Raw genomic sequence first — 17,224 nt, forward strand, 5'->3', positions numbered from 1 at the left:
ATTTTCCTCTATGACCCAAAAAACTAGAAGGAAAGCCAAAAGATTTATTTTATTCACATCTACTTGGGACTTTTTTCCTGGTCTAGATGATTTATTCACCGAGTAAATGAATGCTGTCCATGCTTGCTTTGCAAAGTTGTAGATGCTTTTCGCAATGTCCACCTAACTTGAGGATTTACTTTATTAGATAGAAAAACAAGAGGCAGAAAATCACCGGCTCCAACAGGAACTACAGGATGCCAGAGACCAGAATGAGCTGCTGGAGTTTCGAAACCTAGAGCTAGAAGTAAGGAAATGATGATAATAAAAATAATCATGACAATTAACGTGCACTGAGCCCATTCTTTGTGTGAGGTGCTAAGTTAAGCATTTCAGATACATACTCTCATTGGACCTCACAACCACAACCAAGATTTGATAGGTGAGGCCACTGAGGCTAAATAACTTGCCCAAGTGCTATGACTAGTGAGTGGTGGAGCACTGATGCAACTCAGAATTGTCTGCTCAGATGCTGTACTTTACAACACTATTGCCTTCATGGACAAGACTAATGAATAATTTTAAAATAATTTGAATAGATTTCAAACTTCATCAATATTTCATTGCTTTTAAATAATCATTTCCACCCTTCACTGAATTCTGACTCAGAAAAATGTGACTTCAAGAGTTATATTTCAAAAGGTACTATCTATGAAAGTTTTATTGGTAGACCCTTGAATTTGTAAGTAAATTTTTTATTCTGTAATGCATTATGCAAAAGGCTAACAAGCAAGGTCATTTGTTTCAGGAAGTAACTTTGGTTAACCTGACCAAGTTGCAGAGTCTTTGTTTTTAAGTAAAACATATCAATCAAATCAGATTTTGATTGTATCACGCAGAATCTGGCTTAGGGTCTGGATGAACATACGCTGATATGTAAAGGATAGGAAAATTTCCCATTTGATTTCTTTGCTGTTTTGCCAACAGTTTCTTCTTGAGATTATTTCACATTTGGATAGAGCTGGCAGTTGGTATGCTTCAGTGAGGAAGAGTTGTCATCTTTGGTAGCCCACGTATCTTACTCATAAAGCTTGAGCAGCTTGAATAGGCAAAAGGCCATAAACTGCCATAAAACTTCATGGTCAGAAGAACATTCTTTGTGACACCTGAAAGCTCTAAATATTCATATAGTTTAAAGTGGAACTCCACTTCCCACATTTCCCTGCTCAAAAAATTTGCGAAACTGGATGACACCGTGATAAATTCTTCTCCCACACCTCTTAGTTGACTAATCAGTTCTTTTTCCATCAAATTCAAGCATGAACATCTTGAGTTCATTTTTTTTTTCTTTTTTGCCAAATGGCATATTGATAAGCTGCTGAAATAGCATAAAGAGAGAACACTGACAACTGGTTTACTGATTAATCAGTTGTTGCTTTTTCTTTTTAATTCCCATATATTCTTCACTGTATTTCAAGGAAAGAGAGAGACGATCTCCTCCATTTAATCTGCAAATTCACCCATTCTCAGATGGTGTGAGTGCTCTACAGATCTACTGTATGAAAGAAGGTGTCAAGGTAGGCAGATGTTTCCTTGTGTATGTTGTAGACAGTAGAAAAATTGGGAATTGGAGAAGGAGAGGTTGTTTGTGACTGTTTTGTCTTTCAGTCACTGGATGTCATTTTGATACAAACTATGTAGGAAATGAAAATAGTCACACCTATGGGAAAATCAACAGAACGTACACAAAATAAATGTGTGACAGTTCTATGAATGGTAACAGCAAAAAAAACAAAAACAAAAAAATAGGAAGCCATGGTTATTTAGAACAGTCACATAGAGTGATACAGAATCAAAATATTTATTAAGATAATTACCCTTGATTATATAGAGGAAATATTAAATAAATTCAACATTTGAAGAAACATATTTCAAGGATGCCAGATAAGAAGGTATTTGTTGAGTCCCTTTGTTGTGCTGTTCTAATTGCTATGGAATTCAACATCTTGGAATTTAGAAGAAACCTAGGAATAATCTTGCCCACCATCTCTTTTAATATGGGTGTTTTAGGGAGGATTTCACTTCTGGAAGGGCTTAGGGATTATAACATATTGCTCACTTAGACAAAATATAATTTTATCTTTAGTGATATTGGAATACATTTTAAATATTAAGGTCGAGTGGAGGTGGCTCCATCTCCTGGAAAATAGGTAGCAGAATCACATAGTGGCTATATTCCAGACGTAAGGCTCGGAAGCCTCCCACTCTTCCTGGTCTCTCCTTTACCTTCTGCATGGCCCTTCCTGCTCCCACTCTGAGCTGCCAAATATACTTGCTTTAGTTGGCTTCTATCTACCTCTGAGATGGAGCTAGATTTTTGTATTCCTGGCAGTAGGGACCTGCTGTACTGTTATCTGAACCTGAATAAGAGGGGAAAGTGGTACTAATGGGGGGGAAATTAAGTTGAAAATTGTGCTTCCTTGACTTCCATCTTAGACCACTCTCGTTATTTAAACTTCTGGCCTTCCTGGGCTGTATGAAAATTTGTAAACCGAAGCAGTTTTTTGATTCCACTCTAATTAAATGAGATGCACTTTACTTTGTCTTTTCCTTACATGTTTTGTTTTTAGATAAATCCAATTTATCTAAACCTAATCCAGTGTATGTAGTTTATATCCAAGGGAACTCTTTTAAATGGAGTTCATCTGCTTCAAACTGACTCAGGGAATATAATAAAAATCAGCTGTTTTCTATAGGATGGACTTAATGCTAACCACTTAAAAAATGAAACTGCACTGTAGTTTTCTATGTGGCAGTCAAAATCTCAACCAGGTCAGAATTCCATTAATTAGAATGAAATTGGTTGGTTATTTAAATTTATTTCCTGTTACTTTATACTTGAAATCTAACACAGTCGAAACAAATTTTCAACAATTATAAGGAAAAAAGTTATGGAGCAAATCCCGAGTCCTTAATACATCCTAGACACTTTTATATACAATTTCTTTATCCCCAAATCAGCCTATGAAGGAGGTATTTATTATCTCCATTTTGCAATTGGTGAAACTGAGAATACATTGTTAAGTAGTTTTCCCAGGTTCACACAGCTTATAAGAAGCAGAGTGGAAACGTAAAACCAGCTGTGCCTGATTGAAAAAACAACATAAGGAAGTACAGGTCTCAAAATGTCCTCTGTAACTTAAGGTTCAGGCACTGATGCGATGGTAAGCCACTCCTGTGTCTTTGACTTGAATGTATCTTCTTTTGCAGGATGTGAACATCCCTGATCTTATAAAGCAGCTTGATATCTTGGGTGATAATGGGGTAAGTAATGACTTAAGTGCAGTAAAGATATGAATTTGTCTGAAGAGAAGTGAGAAATACTTGCCAATACATTACATGTAAAATAATAGCAAGTGAAGGGAACTATACTCAATATTTTGTAATAACCTATAAGGGGAAACAATCTGAAAAAGAATATATATATACACACACATATATACACGTATATATATAATATATATTTTTATATATATATATAAACTAAATCTCTGTGCTGTACACCTGAAACTAACACAACATCGTAAATCAACTATAGTTCAATTAAGTAAATAGACATAGATAGAAAAAAAATTCAAAAAATAAAAGCCAGTGAGACAGCAGGTTCACTTAGGCAGCTTCTGGAAGAGAATCAACAAATTTATCAAACTACTCAGCTGAGGGATTGTAAGGATCTCTGGAAGGTAGTGTCAGAAGTGGGAACTGGTAAGGTTCTTTTCCTGCGCTGGTTTCAGGTTTGAATGCCGACCACATCTGCGGTGATTAAAGCTAATTACCTTCTGGCTGTTGCTGGGAGGCATCCGGCGTGAAATTAATCAGTCATGCAGTTGCAAATGCTGCTAAATAGTAGGGTTGGTGGCAGCCCCATAAAATGCGCTAGGAAACTATAGTCCCTTTTCTTTCTAAAAACACCTTCCAGACAGGGTCAAGGCATATTAATTCAGCAGGAGGACCCTTCATTGAGAGACTAGATGAATGATGCATGTAGGTTGAAGCAGTCACGCTATTTTTTTCCCTTGAAAAATTATCAAAGGAGAGAACAAAGTCAATTAAATCACATCAAACGGCTATGAAGAAATTACTCTATTTCATTTTGGTTTCTGCTTTCCTTATGACTATTAATGAAGCATGCTTATAGTGAAACATAAAATCAAGTCAGTGCTAGAGAGATATAAAAACATCACATTTAATGTAATTTTATGGGTTTTGAATGAACTCTTTGTTAAGAGTTATTACTAAATAGAATACGCCATGCTTGAGTGTTCCACGCATGCTCATGTGGCAGGCAAGTTAGGCAGTATTTTCTGATAGTGTAAATGTCAAAAGTGTTTTCAGCTTATTTTCTTTCTTCTCCCCCTCCCCCAACAGAATTTAAGAAATGAAGAGCAAGTGGCTATAATTCAGGCCAGCACTGTGCTGTCCCTGGCAGAAAAGGTAATAAATCGTACTAACATTCAAACCATCTCCGTGTCTGACTTAACACCTAGGGGTGAAGGACATTGTCTTTGCACATGATTTTGCATTACTGAATACCTAATAAATATTTTATTCTTCAGGGTGATGTAACCCAGATAGAATGAGAACACACAAAAGAAGAGTGTACACACTGATGTAGGGTGGATGGATAACTCTTGCTTTGAAGTCTCTTAAAAATATAATTTTGTAAAAATGCAAAACCTGGATTACATTACTTAAGCCGTCCTTACCAAGCTGGGAAACCAATAAAGCAGGGTTTTGTTAAGCGGTGGTAAATTGGAGCATGGCCCTTCCTATGGGCTTTTCCTTGGGTGTGTACACACCAGTTATTCCAACTGATTCTATAACTTGGTGGTGGCTCCCTGCAGCCTCATTCAGAAAGCCCAACCTGGGGACTGTCAGAAGAGCAACACTGAGCATTCGCTTGCCCCCTTGTGTCTAAACCTGGGAAAAGAAAGAGAGAGGAAAAAAGGAAAGAGCCAAGTGAAGAGGATTGGTAACTGACTGTATTCAGGGCACCTTGAGAATCGGCACATAGTTGAAAGTCATGTGCACACGGTTGGATAAAGTGAGAACTTTAGTATAAGTTCCTTGAGATGCTTTTTTAATTCCTAAATGCATAAAAAAGCATGTTATAAATTAAATGAAACCATGAGCAAGCATTCACCTTGCTCCATTCAGAAATGAGGGAATTCCACTGGTCAAATGACCCAGTTAAGTTACTCAAACAAAACAATGACATAAAGAAAAAAATGGCAGAGGGAGAGGGAAGCATTGCTATAAAATAAAAAGGTCCTTAAGAAATATTGAAATGACCCTTTTTTGCATCCTGATTCAAGCAAACCAAGTGTGAAAAAAAGGATATTTTTGGCTAACAACTGGGGAAATTTTAATATGGACCAGGTATCAGATGACAAAAGGAATTAATGTTAATTTTGCAAAGTGTGGAAATGGCCTTGTGGTTATGTGTGTGGTTTTTTTTTTTTTTTTAAGACCTTAAGTGTTAGGGACACATACTGAAGTATTTCATGTGAAATATCTGGGATTTGCTCTTTAAAAAACTTCCTCCCTTCACAATTTAATAACAGACCTTATCGCTTTCCCTCTCCTCTTGCAAGCAAATTAATAGCACCACATTGTCCCTAACATAGGTTCAGAATCCAGAACTTGGCAAGAGGGCCCCCGGGAGCTGGCCCTTACCTATGTCTCCAGCGCCCCACTTCCTTCCTTGGTCACAAGCCAAGGTCGAGCCCTGCACAGATCCTCTCTCCCCTCCCCTCCCCTCCCTTCTCTCTCTCTCTCATCCGTCTCTGTCTCTAACTACCTCTACATACTTTCATCCCGTGGTCCTTCACACTGTCCCTTTCGTCTAGATTTTCTCTTCTTCCCTTTCTACCTTTGTCTGGCTAAATCTTAATCATTAGACCCTCTCATACGTGGGAAAGACTTCCTACTCACCCAAGCCTGGTTAGGTTTTCTCTCTCTATCCTGTGCTTCTGCTACCATGGCTTTTAACAACTGTATACACCCTTTTTTTTTCTGTTGTTCACTCAACTCTAAGTTCCACGAGGGAAACTCTTGGATTCTGTTGTTCACTCTTTGTTTTCCTAGTTTTTAACACCAGAACATCTCATCCAGTTGGAGTGATGAAGGGCTGTGATTCTTTATTGCAAGCTTCCCTTCAAGCTTCCTACTAAAAGCAGAAAGTACCCTGTAGCACACAGGAGCTGGTCTAGTAAAGCTTCGGCGTATTAGCTCGTGCCGCCACTCACCTCCTTTGCAAGGCAGATGTGAGGGGTTCGGATCAAACAATCAAGGGATGATGCCTATGTGCTTAGCACTGTGATTGAAAGTGAGGAACCAGCTGAATAAGGCACAAGCCTGTCCTTAAAATGCTCATGGTCTGTGCAATTGCCTTTTGTGCAAATCTTTGCAATTCATAAGCTAAAGTCCCTCCCCCACCCTGTGTTTGGTATTCACAAACATTTCTACCTCCAAGTGATTGTAAATATCAACCTTGAACTTCCTGAGACCACACATTTGAATTAGCTCTCTACCCTCTGAGAGTGTGACCTTTAGCCAGAGGTTGAGCCTAGACAAATTTCCGACAAGGAAATCCTGTTGTGACTTTGTATGAAAAATAATAAGAGCAGTGACCTTATGTGAGGACACGTTGTGGACCAGGGACTGTACGAAATACTGTCTGTGAGTTATCTGGTCGTGCCTCCCAACCAGCCTATATTCATCCACTATTTTCATTTTATCCCTGAGAAAACTGAGGCCTGGGCTATTCATTCCTCATCCTGTGTCATCCATGTAGTCAGGCTCAGGAGCCAGCCTACAAATCTATAGCTAAAGCCCACCACCAGACTAATTCACTCCACCGTTCTCTTAAAAACATGGTGGACAAGAGAATGCGTTTCTCTTAAAAACATGGTGGACAAGAGAATGCGTTTCTCAGTGGCAAATGGGTGGCCAGTGAGAGGAAACTTTTTAAGAAAGCTTGATGATACACAGTTGCAATATGAGGCTGTTTACAGGAAACCCATGACTTTGGACTGAAATTTGTTTCATGAGGGAAGCCGTGTGTATGTACAAGAGCCGAGAAATTGGCACCTCTCCAGTCTCCAGGGCCTTTTTTCTTTCCCTGTGCTCCTTATAGCCAAGGGGCTGTTGGATATGCCGGCCCCTTGTGACTAGCAAGGATTTAGTAAGTATATAGAAAAATGCTTAGTACACCACATAATTTATCACAAACTGAAAAGAAATAGCTGGTAGTGAGGCAAATTTTTAGCAGTGTGGAAGTACAAAAATGAATGCTAACCCAAAAGTAGAATGTATTGGGTACCTAGGACGTGCAATACACGGTCAGTAGGGCCTTAGGTTAATTATGTCCTTCAATCGTCACATTATCATTAGTCCCATTTCACAGATAAGAACGTTGAAGCTTAGAGAAACTGGGCCATACAGCCATGAAAAGCTAGAATGGGGATTCGACCCAAGGTAGTTGGCTTCTAGGACCCACACACGTAATTACTTTGCCCAGTTGCCTCCCTGAGGGATAAACTGATGGTTAACTTGGCGGAGACCCGTTATAACAGTTTATTCTCTGAAACCACATATATGGTAGCTCACACTATATCATTCAAAGTCAAAATTCAGCCAGGGTGTTGATCAGTGCTATCAATGCCATCTAACAGAACGACGTATTCTAAGTGTTAGGAAAGATAAGTTCTTTCTATGTGATTTAAAATTTGTCTCCACTCAACAAAAATGATTCTTCAACATTTAGCTGTAATCAGTTGCAGATGCTGAGAAAATGCCGTTTCTCCCGTCTCACCTGGCCTTCTTTCTTTTATAATGCTCCCTCCAATCGTGGAGAATTAGACATGGCTTCTGTTTGGAACTTGCCCCTCACTTTTGCCTAGTCATCACTGACTCATTCTTTACACACCAGTGCGATTATCATTTCCAAGAAAGCCTCCCATGGTGTCCTGCAATGAGGGATGAGGGCAAAACATGTGTTGGTCTTATTCACCATCACAGCCTTGGTACCTAGCACATTGTGTGACACATGGTAGACACCAATGAAGGTTTTCGTTGAATGAATAATGAAGGAGTGAATGAGTGGAAAATTATAAACTTGTCCCTGAGCCAAGAGAGAAAATGCACCAGGTTTTCACTTCAGTTCCTATTCTGCTTCCTGAGATGTAAGGGAAGAGACCAAGCATCTCAGGAGGCAGCACCATTTACACCATATCGAGCAATCACGTCAAACACTTGTGTCTGGTTTACCCCTTAGTGGATCCAGCAAATTGAAGGAGCAGAGGCTGCCCTGCACCAGAAAATGATGGAATTGGAAAGTGACATGGTGAGTAAAAATGAGATATCAGAAAACAAAGGAAAATGGACAAGACAAATAGAAAAAAGCTGTTTTCTAGCATTTTTATCTGGCACAGATGGAAGTTTGTAGCCTTGCCATTATTTTGTGTATAGACTGTGGAACAGAATGGCCAGAAGGACCCCACAATTTCAAGTTATATTCTCCAGAAATATCATGTTGTAATTTTGTAGTATTTCTAAAACTAAAGCTGAAGAAAATCCAGTTAGGTGTTTTTTTTTCTTAGGCTAAATAATTTTTCCACTATATTTACAGAAGTGATGGGTGTAACTTTGATATTAAAAATCCCCAAGCCACCTCACTCCCATTAAGACGGCTACCATCAAAAAAAAAAAGAAAAAAAAAACAGAAAATAACGAGTGATGATGAAGAGGTGGAGAAATTGTAACCGTGTGCAGTGTTGGTGGGAATGTAAAATGGTGCAGCTGCTGTGGGAAACAGCGTGGTTAGTGGTTGCTCAAAAAACTCAAAATAGAATTACCGTATGATACAGCAACACCACTTCTGGGAATATACCCAAAATAATTGAAAGTGGGCTCTTGAAGAGAAATTTGTACACCCATATTCAAAGCAGCATTATTCTCTATAGCTTAACCATGGAAGCAACCCAAGTGTCTTGATGAATGAATATGGTATATACATCAATGGAATATCATTCAACCTTTAAAGAGTGAGCATATTCTGACACATGCTACAACATGGATGAAATTTGAGGATGTTATGCTAAGTGAAATAAGCCAGTCACAACAAGACAAACCCTGTGTGATTCTCCTTCTGTATGGTACCTGGAGTAGTCATATTCATAGAAACAGAAAGCAAAATGATGGTTGTTAGGAGCTGAAAGGAGGAAATGGGAAGTTATTGTTTAATAGGTACAGAGTTTCAGTTTTGCAGGATGAAAAGACTTCTGGAGTTTGGTCTCATAACATTGTAAATATACTTAACACTACTGAAGATAAGAAAGTTTCTGTGAAACTTTTTTATGGGAAACTTTCTTATCTGTGAATATGCTTAACACTACTTAAAAATGGTTATGATTATAAATTTTATGTTGGGTGTATTTTGCCACAGTTAACTTTTTTTTCTAAATCCCCAAGCCTGGGAATTGGTCATGATTAACTTACAGCAATACATAGACTTTTATAACAGTAGTCACTACTGTTATTATTATTACTAAAAATCAGGCAGTGATTCCTATAGGTTAGGGAATCCTATATTATAAGAACAACAACTTAAATTTACATAGCATGTGACAGCTTACAAATCACTTGCTTATATTTTACATAGGACTTACATTTTACCAACAGGTTAGACTCTAAAGTCAAAACATATAACAAGATCTGTTTATATTCAAAATACCCTTGAACTCTTTAAATGCACCGATATTAATTAAGCAATCAGCCTGTTACCAGCAAAATTACATGCAGACATATCCTCTCAAAGGTTGATGCAATCAGGTTTACCTTCAGTGTTGGAAGAGGTCCTTGTTCCTTGTTAAGCATACAAAAAAGAATTGACTTGTGTTTGGGGCTACATTCTATACAAAGATATATATATATATATTTTTTTTAATTTTATTTTTTTGGGGGTACACCAAGTTCAATCATCTGGTTTTTTTTAATTTTATTTTTTTTTATTTTTTTTATTTTTTGGGGGGTACACCAGGTTCAATCATCTGTTTTTATACACATATCCCCGTATTCCCTCCCTTCCTTGACTCTCCCCCCTCGAGTCTCCCCCACCCTCCCCGCCCCAGTCCTCTAAGGCATCTTCCATCCTCGAGTTGGACTCCCTTTGTTATACAACAACTTCCCACTGACTATTTTACAGTTGGTAGTATATATATGTCTGTGCTACTCTCTCGCTTCGTCTCAGTTTCCCCTTCACCCTCTGCCCCCTCCCATACCTCGAGTTCTCCAGTCCATTCTCTGTATCTGCATCCACAAAGATATATTTTTTAATACAAATGGCAAGATGCTCGCAATATGGGAACCACACAGAAACTGAGGACAAGCAAGGGGACATCAGATTTACATCTCCCAGCTCACCCCAGCTTTGCAGCAAGAGCAGAGACACGCACACATTAAGTGGCACTGTGGGTGGAATCGCCCCCACGCTCTAATTATTATCTGCCTTTGTGTTTGCTAATGATACACAGATGTTTGAATAAATTAAGTTTTTATTATACAACTCTGCCCGATTACATTTTATAACATTCTTACGAAAATATACTATCACAGTGTATTTACACAGATATACTTATTAGCTTTATAGCATTTCTTGTCAAAAATCCATCCTTAGGGAATTCCCTGGCAGTCCAGTGGTTAAGACTCCGAGCTTCCACTGCAGGGGGTGCGTGTTCGATCTCTGGTCAGGTCATCGTGGTGCAGTACAGCCAAAACACAAACAAAAAATCTGTCCTTGATGACATATCTTAAATTGATATAAAAATCCTTTGAGACATTCCATGTGGATTGTTTGTTATATATTTTATGCTTCTTTCCATTGATTTTTACATTCCCTGTGTGAAACTATAAAAGTTGAACTATTTCCCTAAAAGACAAGATCTCTGACCCTATAAATACTAGTGATTTGTCTTACAGTGGAATTAGAGAAAACATTAATCAATACAATTTATATATCACTTTCTTGTTAACTGAGCTGACTTTATTAATGTGGCCCTATTTTCTAGGAACAGTTCTGCAAAATCAAAGGCTACCTGGAGGAAGAATTAGACTACAGGAAACAAGCTCTCGACCAAGCATATATGGTAGGTAGAACAACCATTCGAGACACTCTTGAGTGTTTACGATTACATGCTCTGGAGTAAAGCTCCTGTGTAATTTGTCATGTCATGTATTTGAATAGACCACAACATGCAGCTCATTTATTCATTGGTTTCCAGTTCTCATTTTAGAACAAATATATCTCTAGCTCTTTGCTGTTACAGTACTCTTATAATAGTTAATAAATATTTCATTAGACTTCATTTTTAAAAATTTGAATTTTGCTGTTAAATAATATTTAGATGAAAGACAGATTGGATGGCAGTGTAGATTAAAGAGGAATTTTATTAAATCAAATCTGATTGTTGGGGAGCCTAATCTAGGGGTAGAATAATAATGTATTTAATGTGATACATATTTTTAATTAATTTATTTCTCACAACAACCCTATGAGATATAGGGAATTTTATTATTTCTATATTACATATGAGAAAATGAAGGCTTAGAGAGAGAAAGACGTTAGCCCAGCTTGGTAAGTAGTAGGTAGTGTTTAGATCTGACTCCAGACATTTGTGGCCTTAACTGCCATAATCTAGCCACAATGAGTAAGACGTATGGGGAAATGGGCTGTGCCTTTTTCTGTCCTCCAAAAGATTGTGCTGAGAAGCACATTTGATCCACTCGCCTATGCCAAATTCATAAAGCATCATTCCTAATACTGGACTACAGCTTGCATTTCTTCTCTCTGTGTGGACACCACCTGCCCCACCCCCACCCCCCTTGTAAAACGCTGTAATGACTCGAGAAAAAGAGAAAACTTAAAAGAGGAACATTTCAAGGGGTTACTAGTAGAGGTTTTTACAATGCTTTCCTGGAAGCAGCCTGAGTCACGTTTGGGAAAAGAATGAAGCACTTGGCCCCTGCTTGTAACAAAGATGCATTAGTGCTCCCCCTGCAAGATGAGTAAGAGATTCTGAGCACTGCCTGATGGGGAAAGGAGAGAGTGAGAATGGGCCGCTGGATTAGAGAATAAAGAAGGAGGTGATGTTTCCCTCCCTTCATACCCTTTTAGCCTTGCCTCCTCTACCTACACATGATAAGATTAAACTGCGTATGTGTGTCCCAGGACTACAGACTCATTCAGATAAATATATTTAACTTTTAAAAGATGAGACCTGCCTAGCCGAGGACAGGAGCTTGGAGAAGATCCCTCACCAGGGTGTGTCCTTCCCCCTCTGTCAGAGTCACAGGGGATAAGACGATAGATCTTGATAACTGTTTCTGAAGCATGTGAAAGAAAAAACTGGGATATGAGAAGCAGTATACTCTTCATCTAAAAAAGAAAAGCCTCAAGGGGTCATGTTATAGCTAGGGGAACTATAAATCTCAGAGTATTAAAACACAGACTGATTCCAAAGACACTAGGCTGTATTTCCCAATTTTTATTTTAAGAAAAAGATGGAGACTATAAAGCCATCTTCAGAGGTGTATCATGTGGAAGAGAGGTGGCATTGTGTGCGTGAAGTATCTCCAATTTCAACTATTTTATTCCAACTTGGACCACTTTTCAATGCTTATTTCTAAAAATATGGCCACCACAATAGATATCTTTAAATATCTGTCAAATGAAAGAGAGAACAAACTCACTCTCGGCTACATTTGAGAATAGAAGGGTATACAACTATTGTAACAAAGTAAGGACTTCCTAAAAATGAAAAGGATGTGAAATGGACAGGATTCCAAGAAAAAGAAGAAATTCCCCATCATCAGAGAAGTTCGCGTGTTGGCTAGATGACCCTATGGCATCTTATAAAGGGGATTGTCAGAAGGATATTTAAGCTGGATAAGCTTTGAAATTTATTTTGTTGCTATGTTCCTGTGAGACTAAAATAACACATCCCTCCCCATATACACACGTGTACATTGACACATCACACATAAGATGCTAAATTCCAAATATGTCCAATTCCATTTACCAGAGAATCCAGGAACTAGAAGCAACTTTGTACAATGCCCTGCAGCAAGAAACTGTTATCAAGTTTGGTGAATTATTAACTGAAAAACAGCAAGAGGAGCTGAGGACAGCAGTGGAAAAGTTACGGCGGCAGATGCTGAGGAAGAGTAGAGAGTACGATTGTCAGATTCTTCAGGAGAGGATGGAGCTCTTACAGCAAGCCCATCAGGTGAGAACGGAGTCACGACATCTGTGTTAGGTGGTGCTAAGCGAATGGGACCTAGTGCTTGGTACATAGTGTTGAGTATGGGTATGGAAGAAGCCTGGGAGCTAGAAGCTATTTTTAGAGGGTAAAGTAAATAACTATTGTTTTCCACCTACATTAGGAAACAGGGTGATGGTTTTATAATGAATTAATCTGAAGAAACTTGGCACTTCAGAAGCATTACATCCTGCTAATGTTTTTGCAACTACTTTGTCATGAAAAACCCTTTGACTCTCAGGGAGCCTGATTATGTCCTTTATGCTGGAAAGGGACTCTCTGGGACTCTCTCCAGGACAGAGATAATGCTTCCCTGCTGTTACTCATCCCAGTCCTAAAGCTAGCCTCATCGAATAATCTGAAGAGGGTAAAAGGGAACAAGAGCCTTTCTCTTTATTTCTAGAATAAACAGTAACAACAGTAAAACATGGAAGCTGCCGCTTACTTACTGGCATTTGCTATCGGTCAGGAACTAAACTAAGGGCTCTAATTCCATCATTTCATTTAATCTTCGCAGTAACCCACTACTGTAAGTATTCTTATTATCCCAACTTGAGATCATGATACTGAAGAAGAGTGCTTAAGTGATTTGCCCAAGGTGACAGATAGTAAGCAACAGAGCCAGAATTACAACCCAGATTGGCCTGACTCCAAGGCCAGTGCACATAAACATTGCACTCTGCTGTCTTGTACAGCTTGAGTCGTCTGTAATTTATATGATTTGTATAGACCAGCAAGGCTCAGAATAAACACCCAATATTAACTTATAGCCAAAATTCTTAATTCCAACTATTTGTTCATGTCATAGCTTGACAGCCAAAGACTAGGGTCCTGGTCCAAAAGCAGATTCAGTAATAATTCCAGAATTGAAAGTTCCAGGCTAGTGTATTCAGTACTCATAAGCTGTAATAAGCAACTGGTATAAAATCCAGGTGGGTTACACAAAAGCTAAGAATCATGTGGTCATCAGAGATGAAGGTGAGTGGAAAAGGAACAGGGATTATTTTATGACACCAGTAAGAACAATTTATGGGGAACACGACATTTATCACACTTCAGATATAGCCAGGAATATTGTGGAGCTTTACAGGCTAACAAATTACCCAGGTTAACAGGGAACTCTGAAGCCATTTTGTCCCAGAGATGATAAACACATGCGTGTTTGTGTCACTGGTTCTTGAGATTCCATCATAAAGGTTTGGATTTTGACTCTGAAAAGAGTTTTTAAAGCTTTTAAAAATAGACTGTACAGTATCATTGCATTACTACAGGCATGCTTACCTTCTTTAAGGGAATGAACGTGTCCTCGGCGTAAATTTCTTAGGCTGCAATAGCAGTTAATTAATTTCAGCAAAGCAGAAACTGTGTCATGGAACCACAGAAGTGTTTATTTGTAAGATGGACAAATAGTTATCTAACTTTACTTATGATTAAAACCTTGTCAACACTTTTAAGTGTCTCTTCAATCAGCTAAGGTACTTCAACTCCCAAAAGAGATGGTTCTGTTTGTTTTAACAGTTCTGGTCTGAGCTGTGAAGTACATTATATTTCTAAGCCTCGGAGAGTTTCATTGACATTTTCTGTCTCCCAAAGTGATGTTCATTAGAATATGCCTATCCAGTTATTTCTTACTCCTCTTTCCTTTCAATCTGTAGCTTTGACTTGAGAGAATTATTCCAGAAGGCATTGGCCAGGATTTGTCATATATAAGTTTGTAATGCAGTCTAAATTCTAGAGCATATCACGAACCACTTATTAGAAATTTCTGCTTGAATGTTTCAGAGTGAACACATATGAAACATAACTAAACACACGTCCTGTCCTTACTTCTCGTTTCTCTCCCAATCTGCCTGTCTTGGTTAGTAGAACTACCATATCTCAGAGCACTCAGGCTGAGAACCCTGGGATCTTCCTTGCCCTTCTCACCTTTTCTGATGGTACATTCTTCCTCAAAAGCCTCCATGATCTCAATTTCCAGTTGAGCCTCGTCATGCAGGTTTCTCCAAGTCCTTCAGTAGCTGGCTACCCCTCCCCTAAAAACCAGAGTTGAGACAATCTCCAGAGCTTACCTTCCTCTCTGTTCATGCAGAACTCTTCCTATACCCCTTAGGCCATGACTTCCCACCTCCAAGCCTTTGTTTGGCTGACTCCTCACCCCAGAATGCCCTCAGTCTGCTGCATTTATCCAGATGTTTTCAATTTTCCAGTCCCAATTTAAGATCCACCTCCTTGAGGATGCTCTCCCTGATGAAGACAATGGACTAAATACTCCTGAAAAAATCTATATCCCATACCCTTCCATATCCTCATTCAAAACCATTTATTGAGCGCCTGCTTGTACTGGGCGCTGGGAATGTGATGGTGGACAAAGATGTGAAGATCACTGCTCTCATCTGTCCTACAGATGAAGAACGACAAAGCAACAACACAAATGAGCAATGGCCAAGGCAATTTCAGAGTGGCACAAGTGCTCTGATGATGCGTCTCTGTGTGTGTGTGCGAGAGAGAGAATGAGAGTGAGTTAGGGAGTAGGATTAGCCACTGTAAACTGACTGGTCAGAGCAGGCCTCTCTAAAGATGTCAAAATCCCAAGAAATCAGCCACACAAAGGTCTTGGTGAAGTGTCCCAGAAGTTAGGGAAAGTCTCTATCGTGGAAATATTTGCAATATTCAAGGAGCAGAGAGAAGCCCAGTACGGCAGGAGCACCTGGAGCCAAGGAGAGTTTGCTGTGAGATGAATCTGGAGAGGTAAGACAGGGCTAGATCATGTTGGGCCTTGAAGGTGTTTGGGTTTTATCCTGAGAGCAACTCAGCTAATTCTCCCTTCTCCCTCTTCCTCACCCCCTTGAAACTCAAGGACTGCAGTGATCATTTCACATTTGAAGCGTTCACACTGGCTGCTATAGATAGATGTAGGATGCACAAGATTAGAAGCAAAAAGAGCCGGCAGTAACCTCTCACACAGTCCTGATGGGGGATTTGGTGTACTTGGTAGCAGTAGAGATAAAAACTAGCTAGAAAAGGGATCTATTTTGGACTCCACAGGATTTCCTGTTAGATTGGATGGCAGGCTGGCAAGCAGATGGGACGGAAAAAGAAAGAAAGCCCGCAGCACACAGTGGAGCATACCTGATTCATTTAATAAATGTGTATAGGCAGCTCCTTTGTGCTCAGCACTATAGTAGGTATTAGAGATTGGTGAGGAAGTTATGCACAGGTTCACCATTGTTTACCTTTTCTACTTAATCTGTTTTTCCCTGTGTCTTACATTTTTCTCCTCTTCTGGATGTGATAGTTCTTTGAGATCAGGAACTAACTGATGCCTTGCCTGTGTTCTCCCTTACGTCCAGCACAGCCCTGAACATGTAAGGAGGTGCCCAACAAGCACAGACTTGGGGGCTGAATAGATACCACAGTAATGTCACGTGTCCACAGTTTTCTTGAGGGTCATGCTTGCTTCCCACATCCAGCAGACATATCAAGGAAGGTAGAAATACCTAACACATTTATTCTTTCACTTTGTAGAGTGGCTTTGGAGCCTAAGCAGCACTGTGGAAATTCCAGCGCGCACACACGTATCATTCACTGTCACACCCATCGGCAATCATTGTCACATAATTTCATGGTCCTTCTGGCAAAACACACCCTCCTCTCCTGCACAAACCTCCCCGCATCTTCTCTACAGCAGGATTTCTCAGTCTCTGCACTGCTGACATTTTGGGCCTGATGATTCTTTATCGGGGCGGGGGGGCTGATCTGTGTCTGCAGGATGTTTACCGGCATCCCTGGCCTCTGCCCCCTTAGCTGCGAGTTGCGCCCCTCCCCCCAGTTGTGACCAGTGATCGCATGTGACTCAAAACTGTCCA

The 17,224-nt window shown here is 39.5% G+C and overlaps 1 protein-coding gene across 1 annotated transcript in view; it reads left to right on the top strand.

Annotated features, from left to right (window-relative positions):
• JAKMIP2 (janus kinase and microtubule interacting protein 2) overlaps positions 1–17,224 on the top strand; it is a 62,034-nt gene that overhangs the window by 29,605 nt on the left and 15,205 nt on the right. Inside the window, exons 12-18 of the mRNA XM_057748102.1 lie at positions 188–286; positions 1,458–1,556; positions 3,250–3,303; positions 4,408–4,473; positions 8,318–8,386; positions 11,109–11,186; positions 13,122–13,325. Coding sequence (XP_057604085.1) covers positions 188–286; positions 1,458–1,556; positions 3,250–3,303; positions 4,408–4,473; positions 8,318–8,386; positions 11,109–11,186; positions 13,122–13,325 — 669 coding nt within the window. The remainder of the gene's footprint in view (positions 1–187; positions 287–1,457; positions 1,557–3,249; positions 3,304–4,407; positions 4,474–8,317; positions 8,387–11,108; positions 11,187–13,121; positions 13,326–17,224) is intronic.

Source organism: Hippopotamus amphibius, chromosome 1 (genome assembly GCF_030028045.1).
Source record: "Hippopotamus amphibius kiboko isolate mHipAmp2 chromosome 1, mHipAmp2.hap2, whole genome shotgun sequence".
Taxonomy (NCBI): domain Eukaryota; kingdom Metazoa; phylum Chordata; class Mammalia; order Artiodactyla; family Hippopotamidae; genus Hippopotamus; species Hippopotamus amphibius.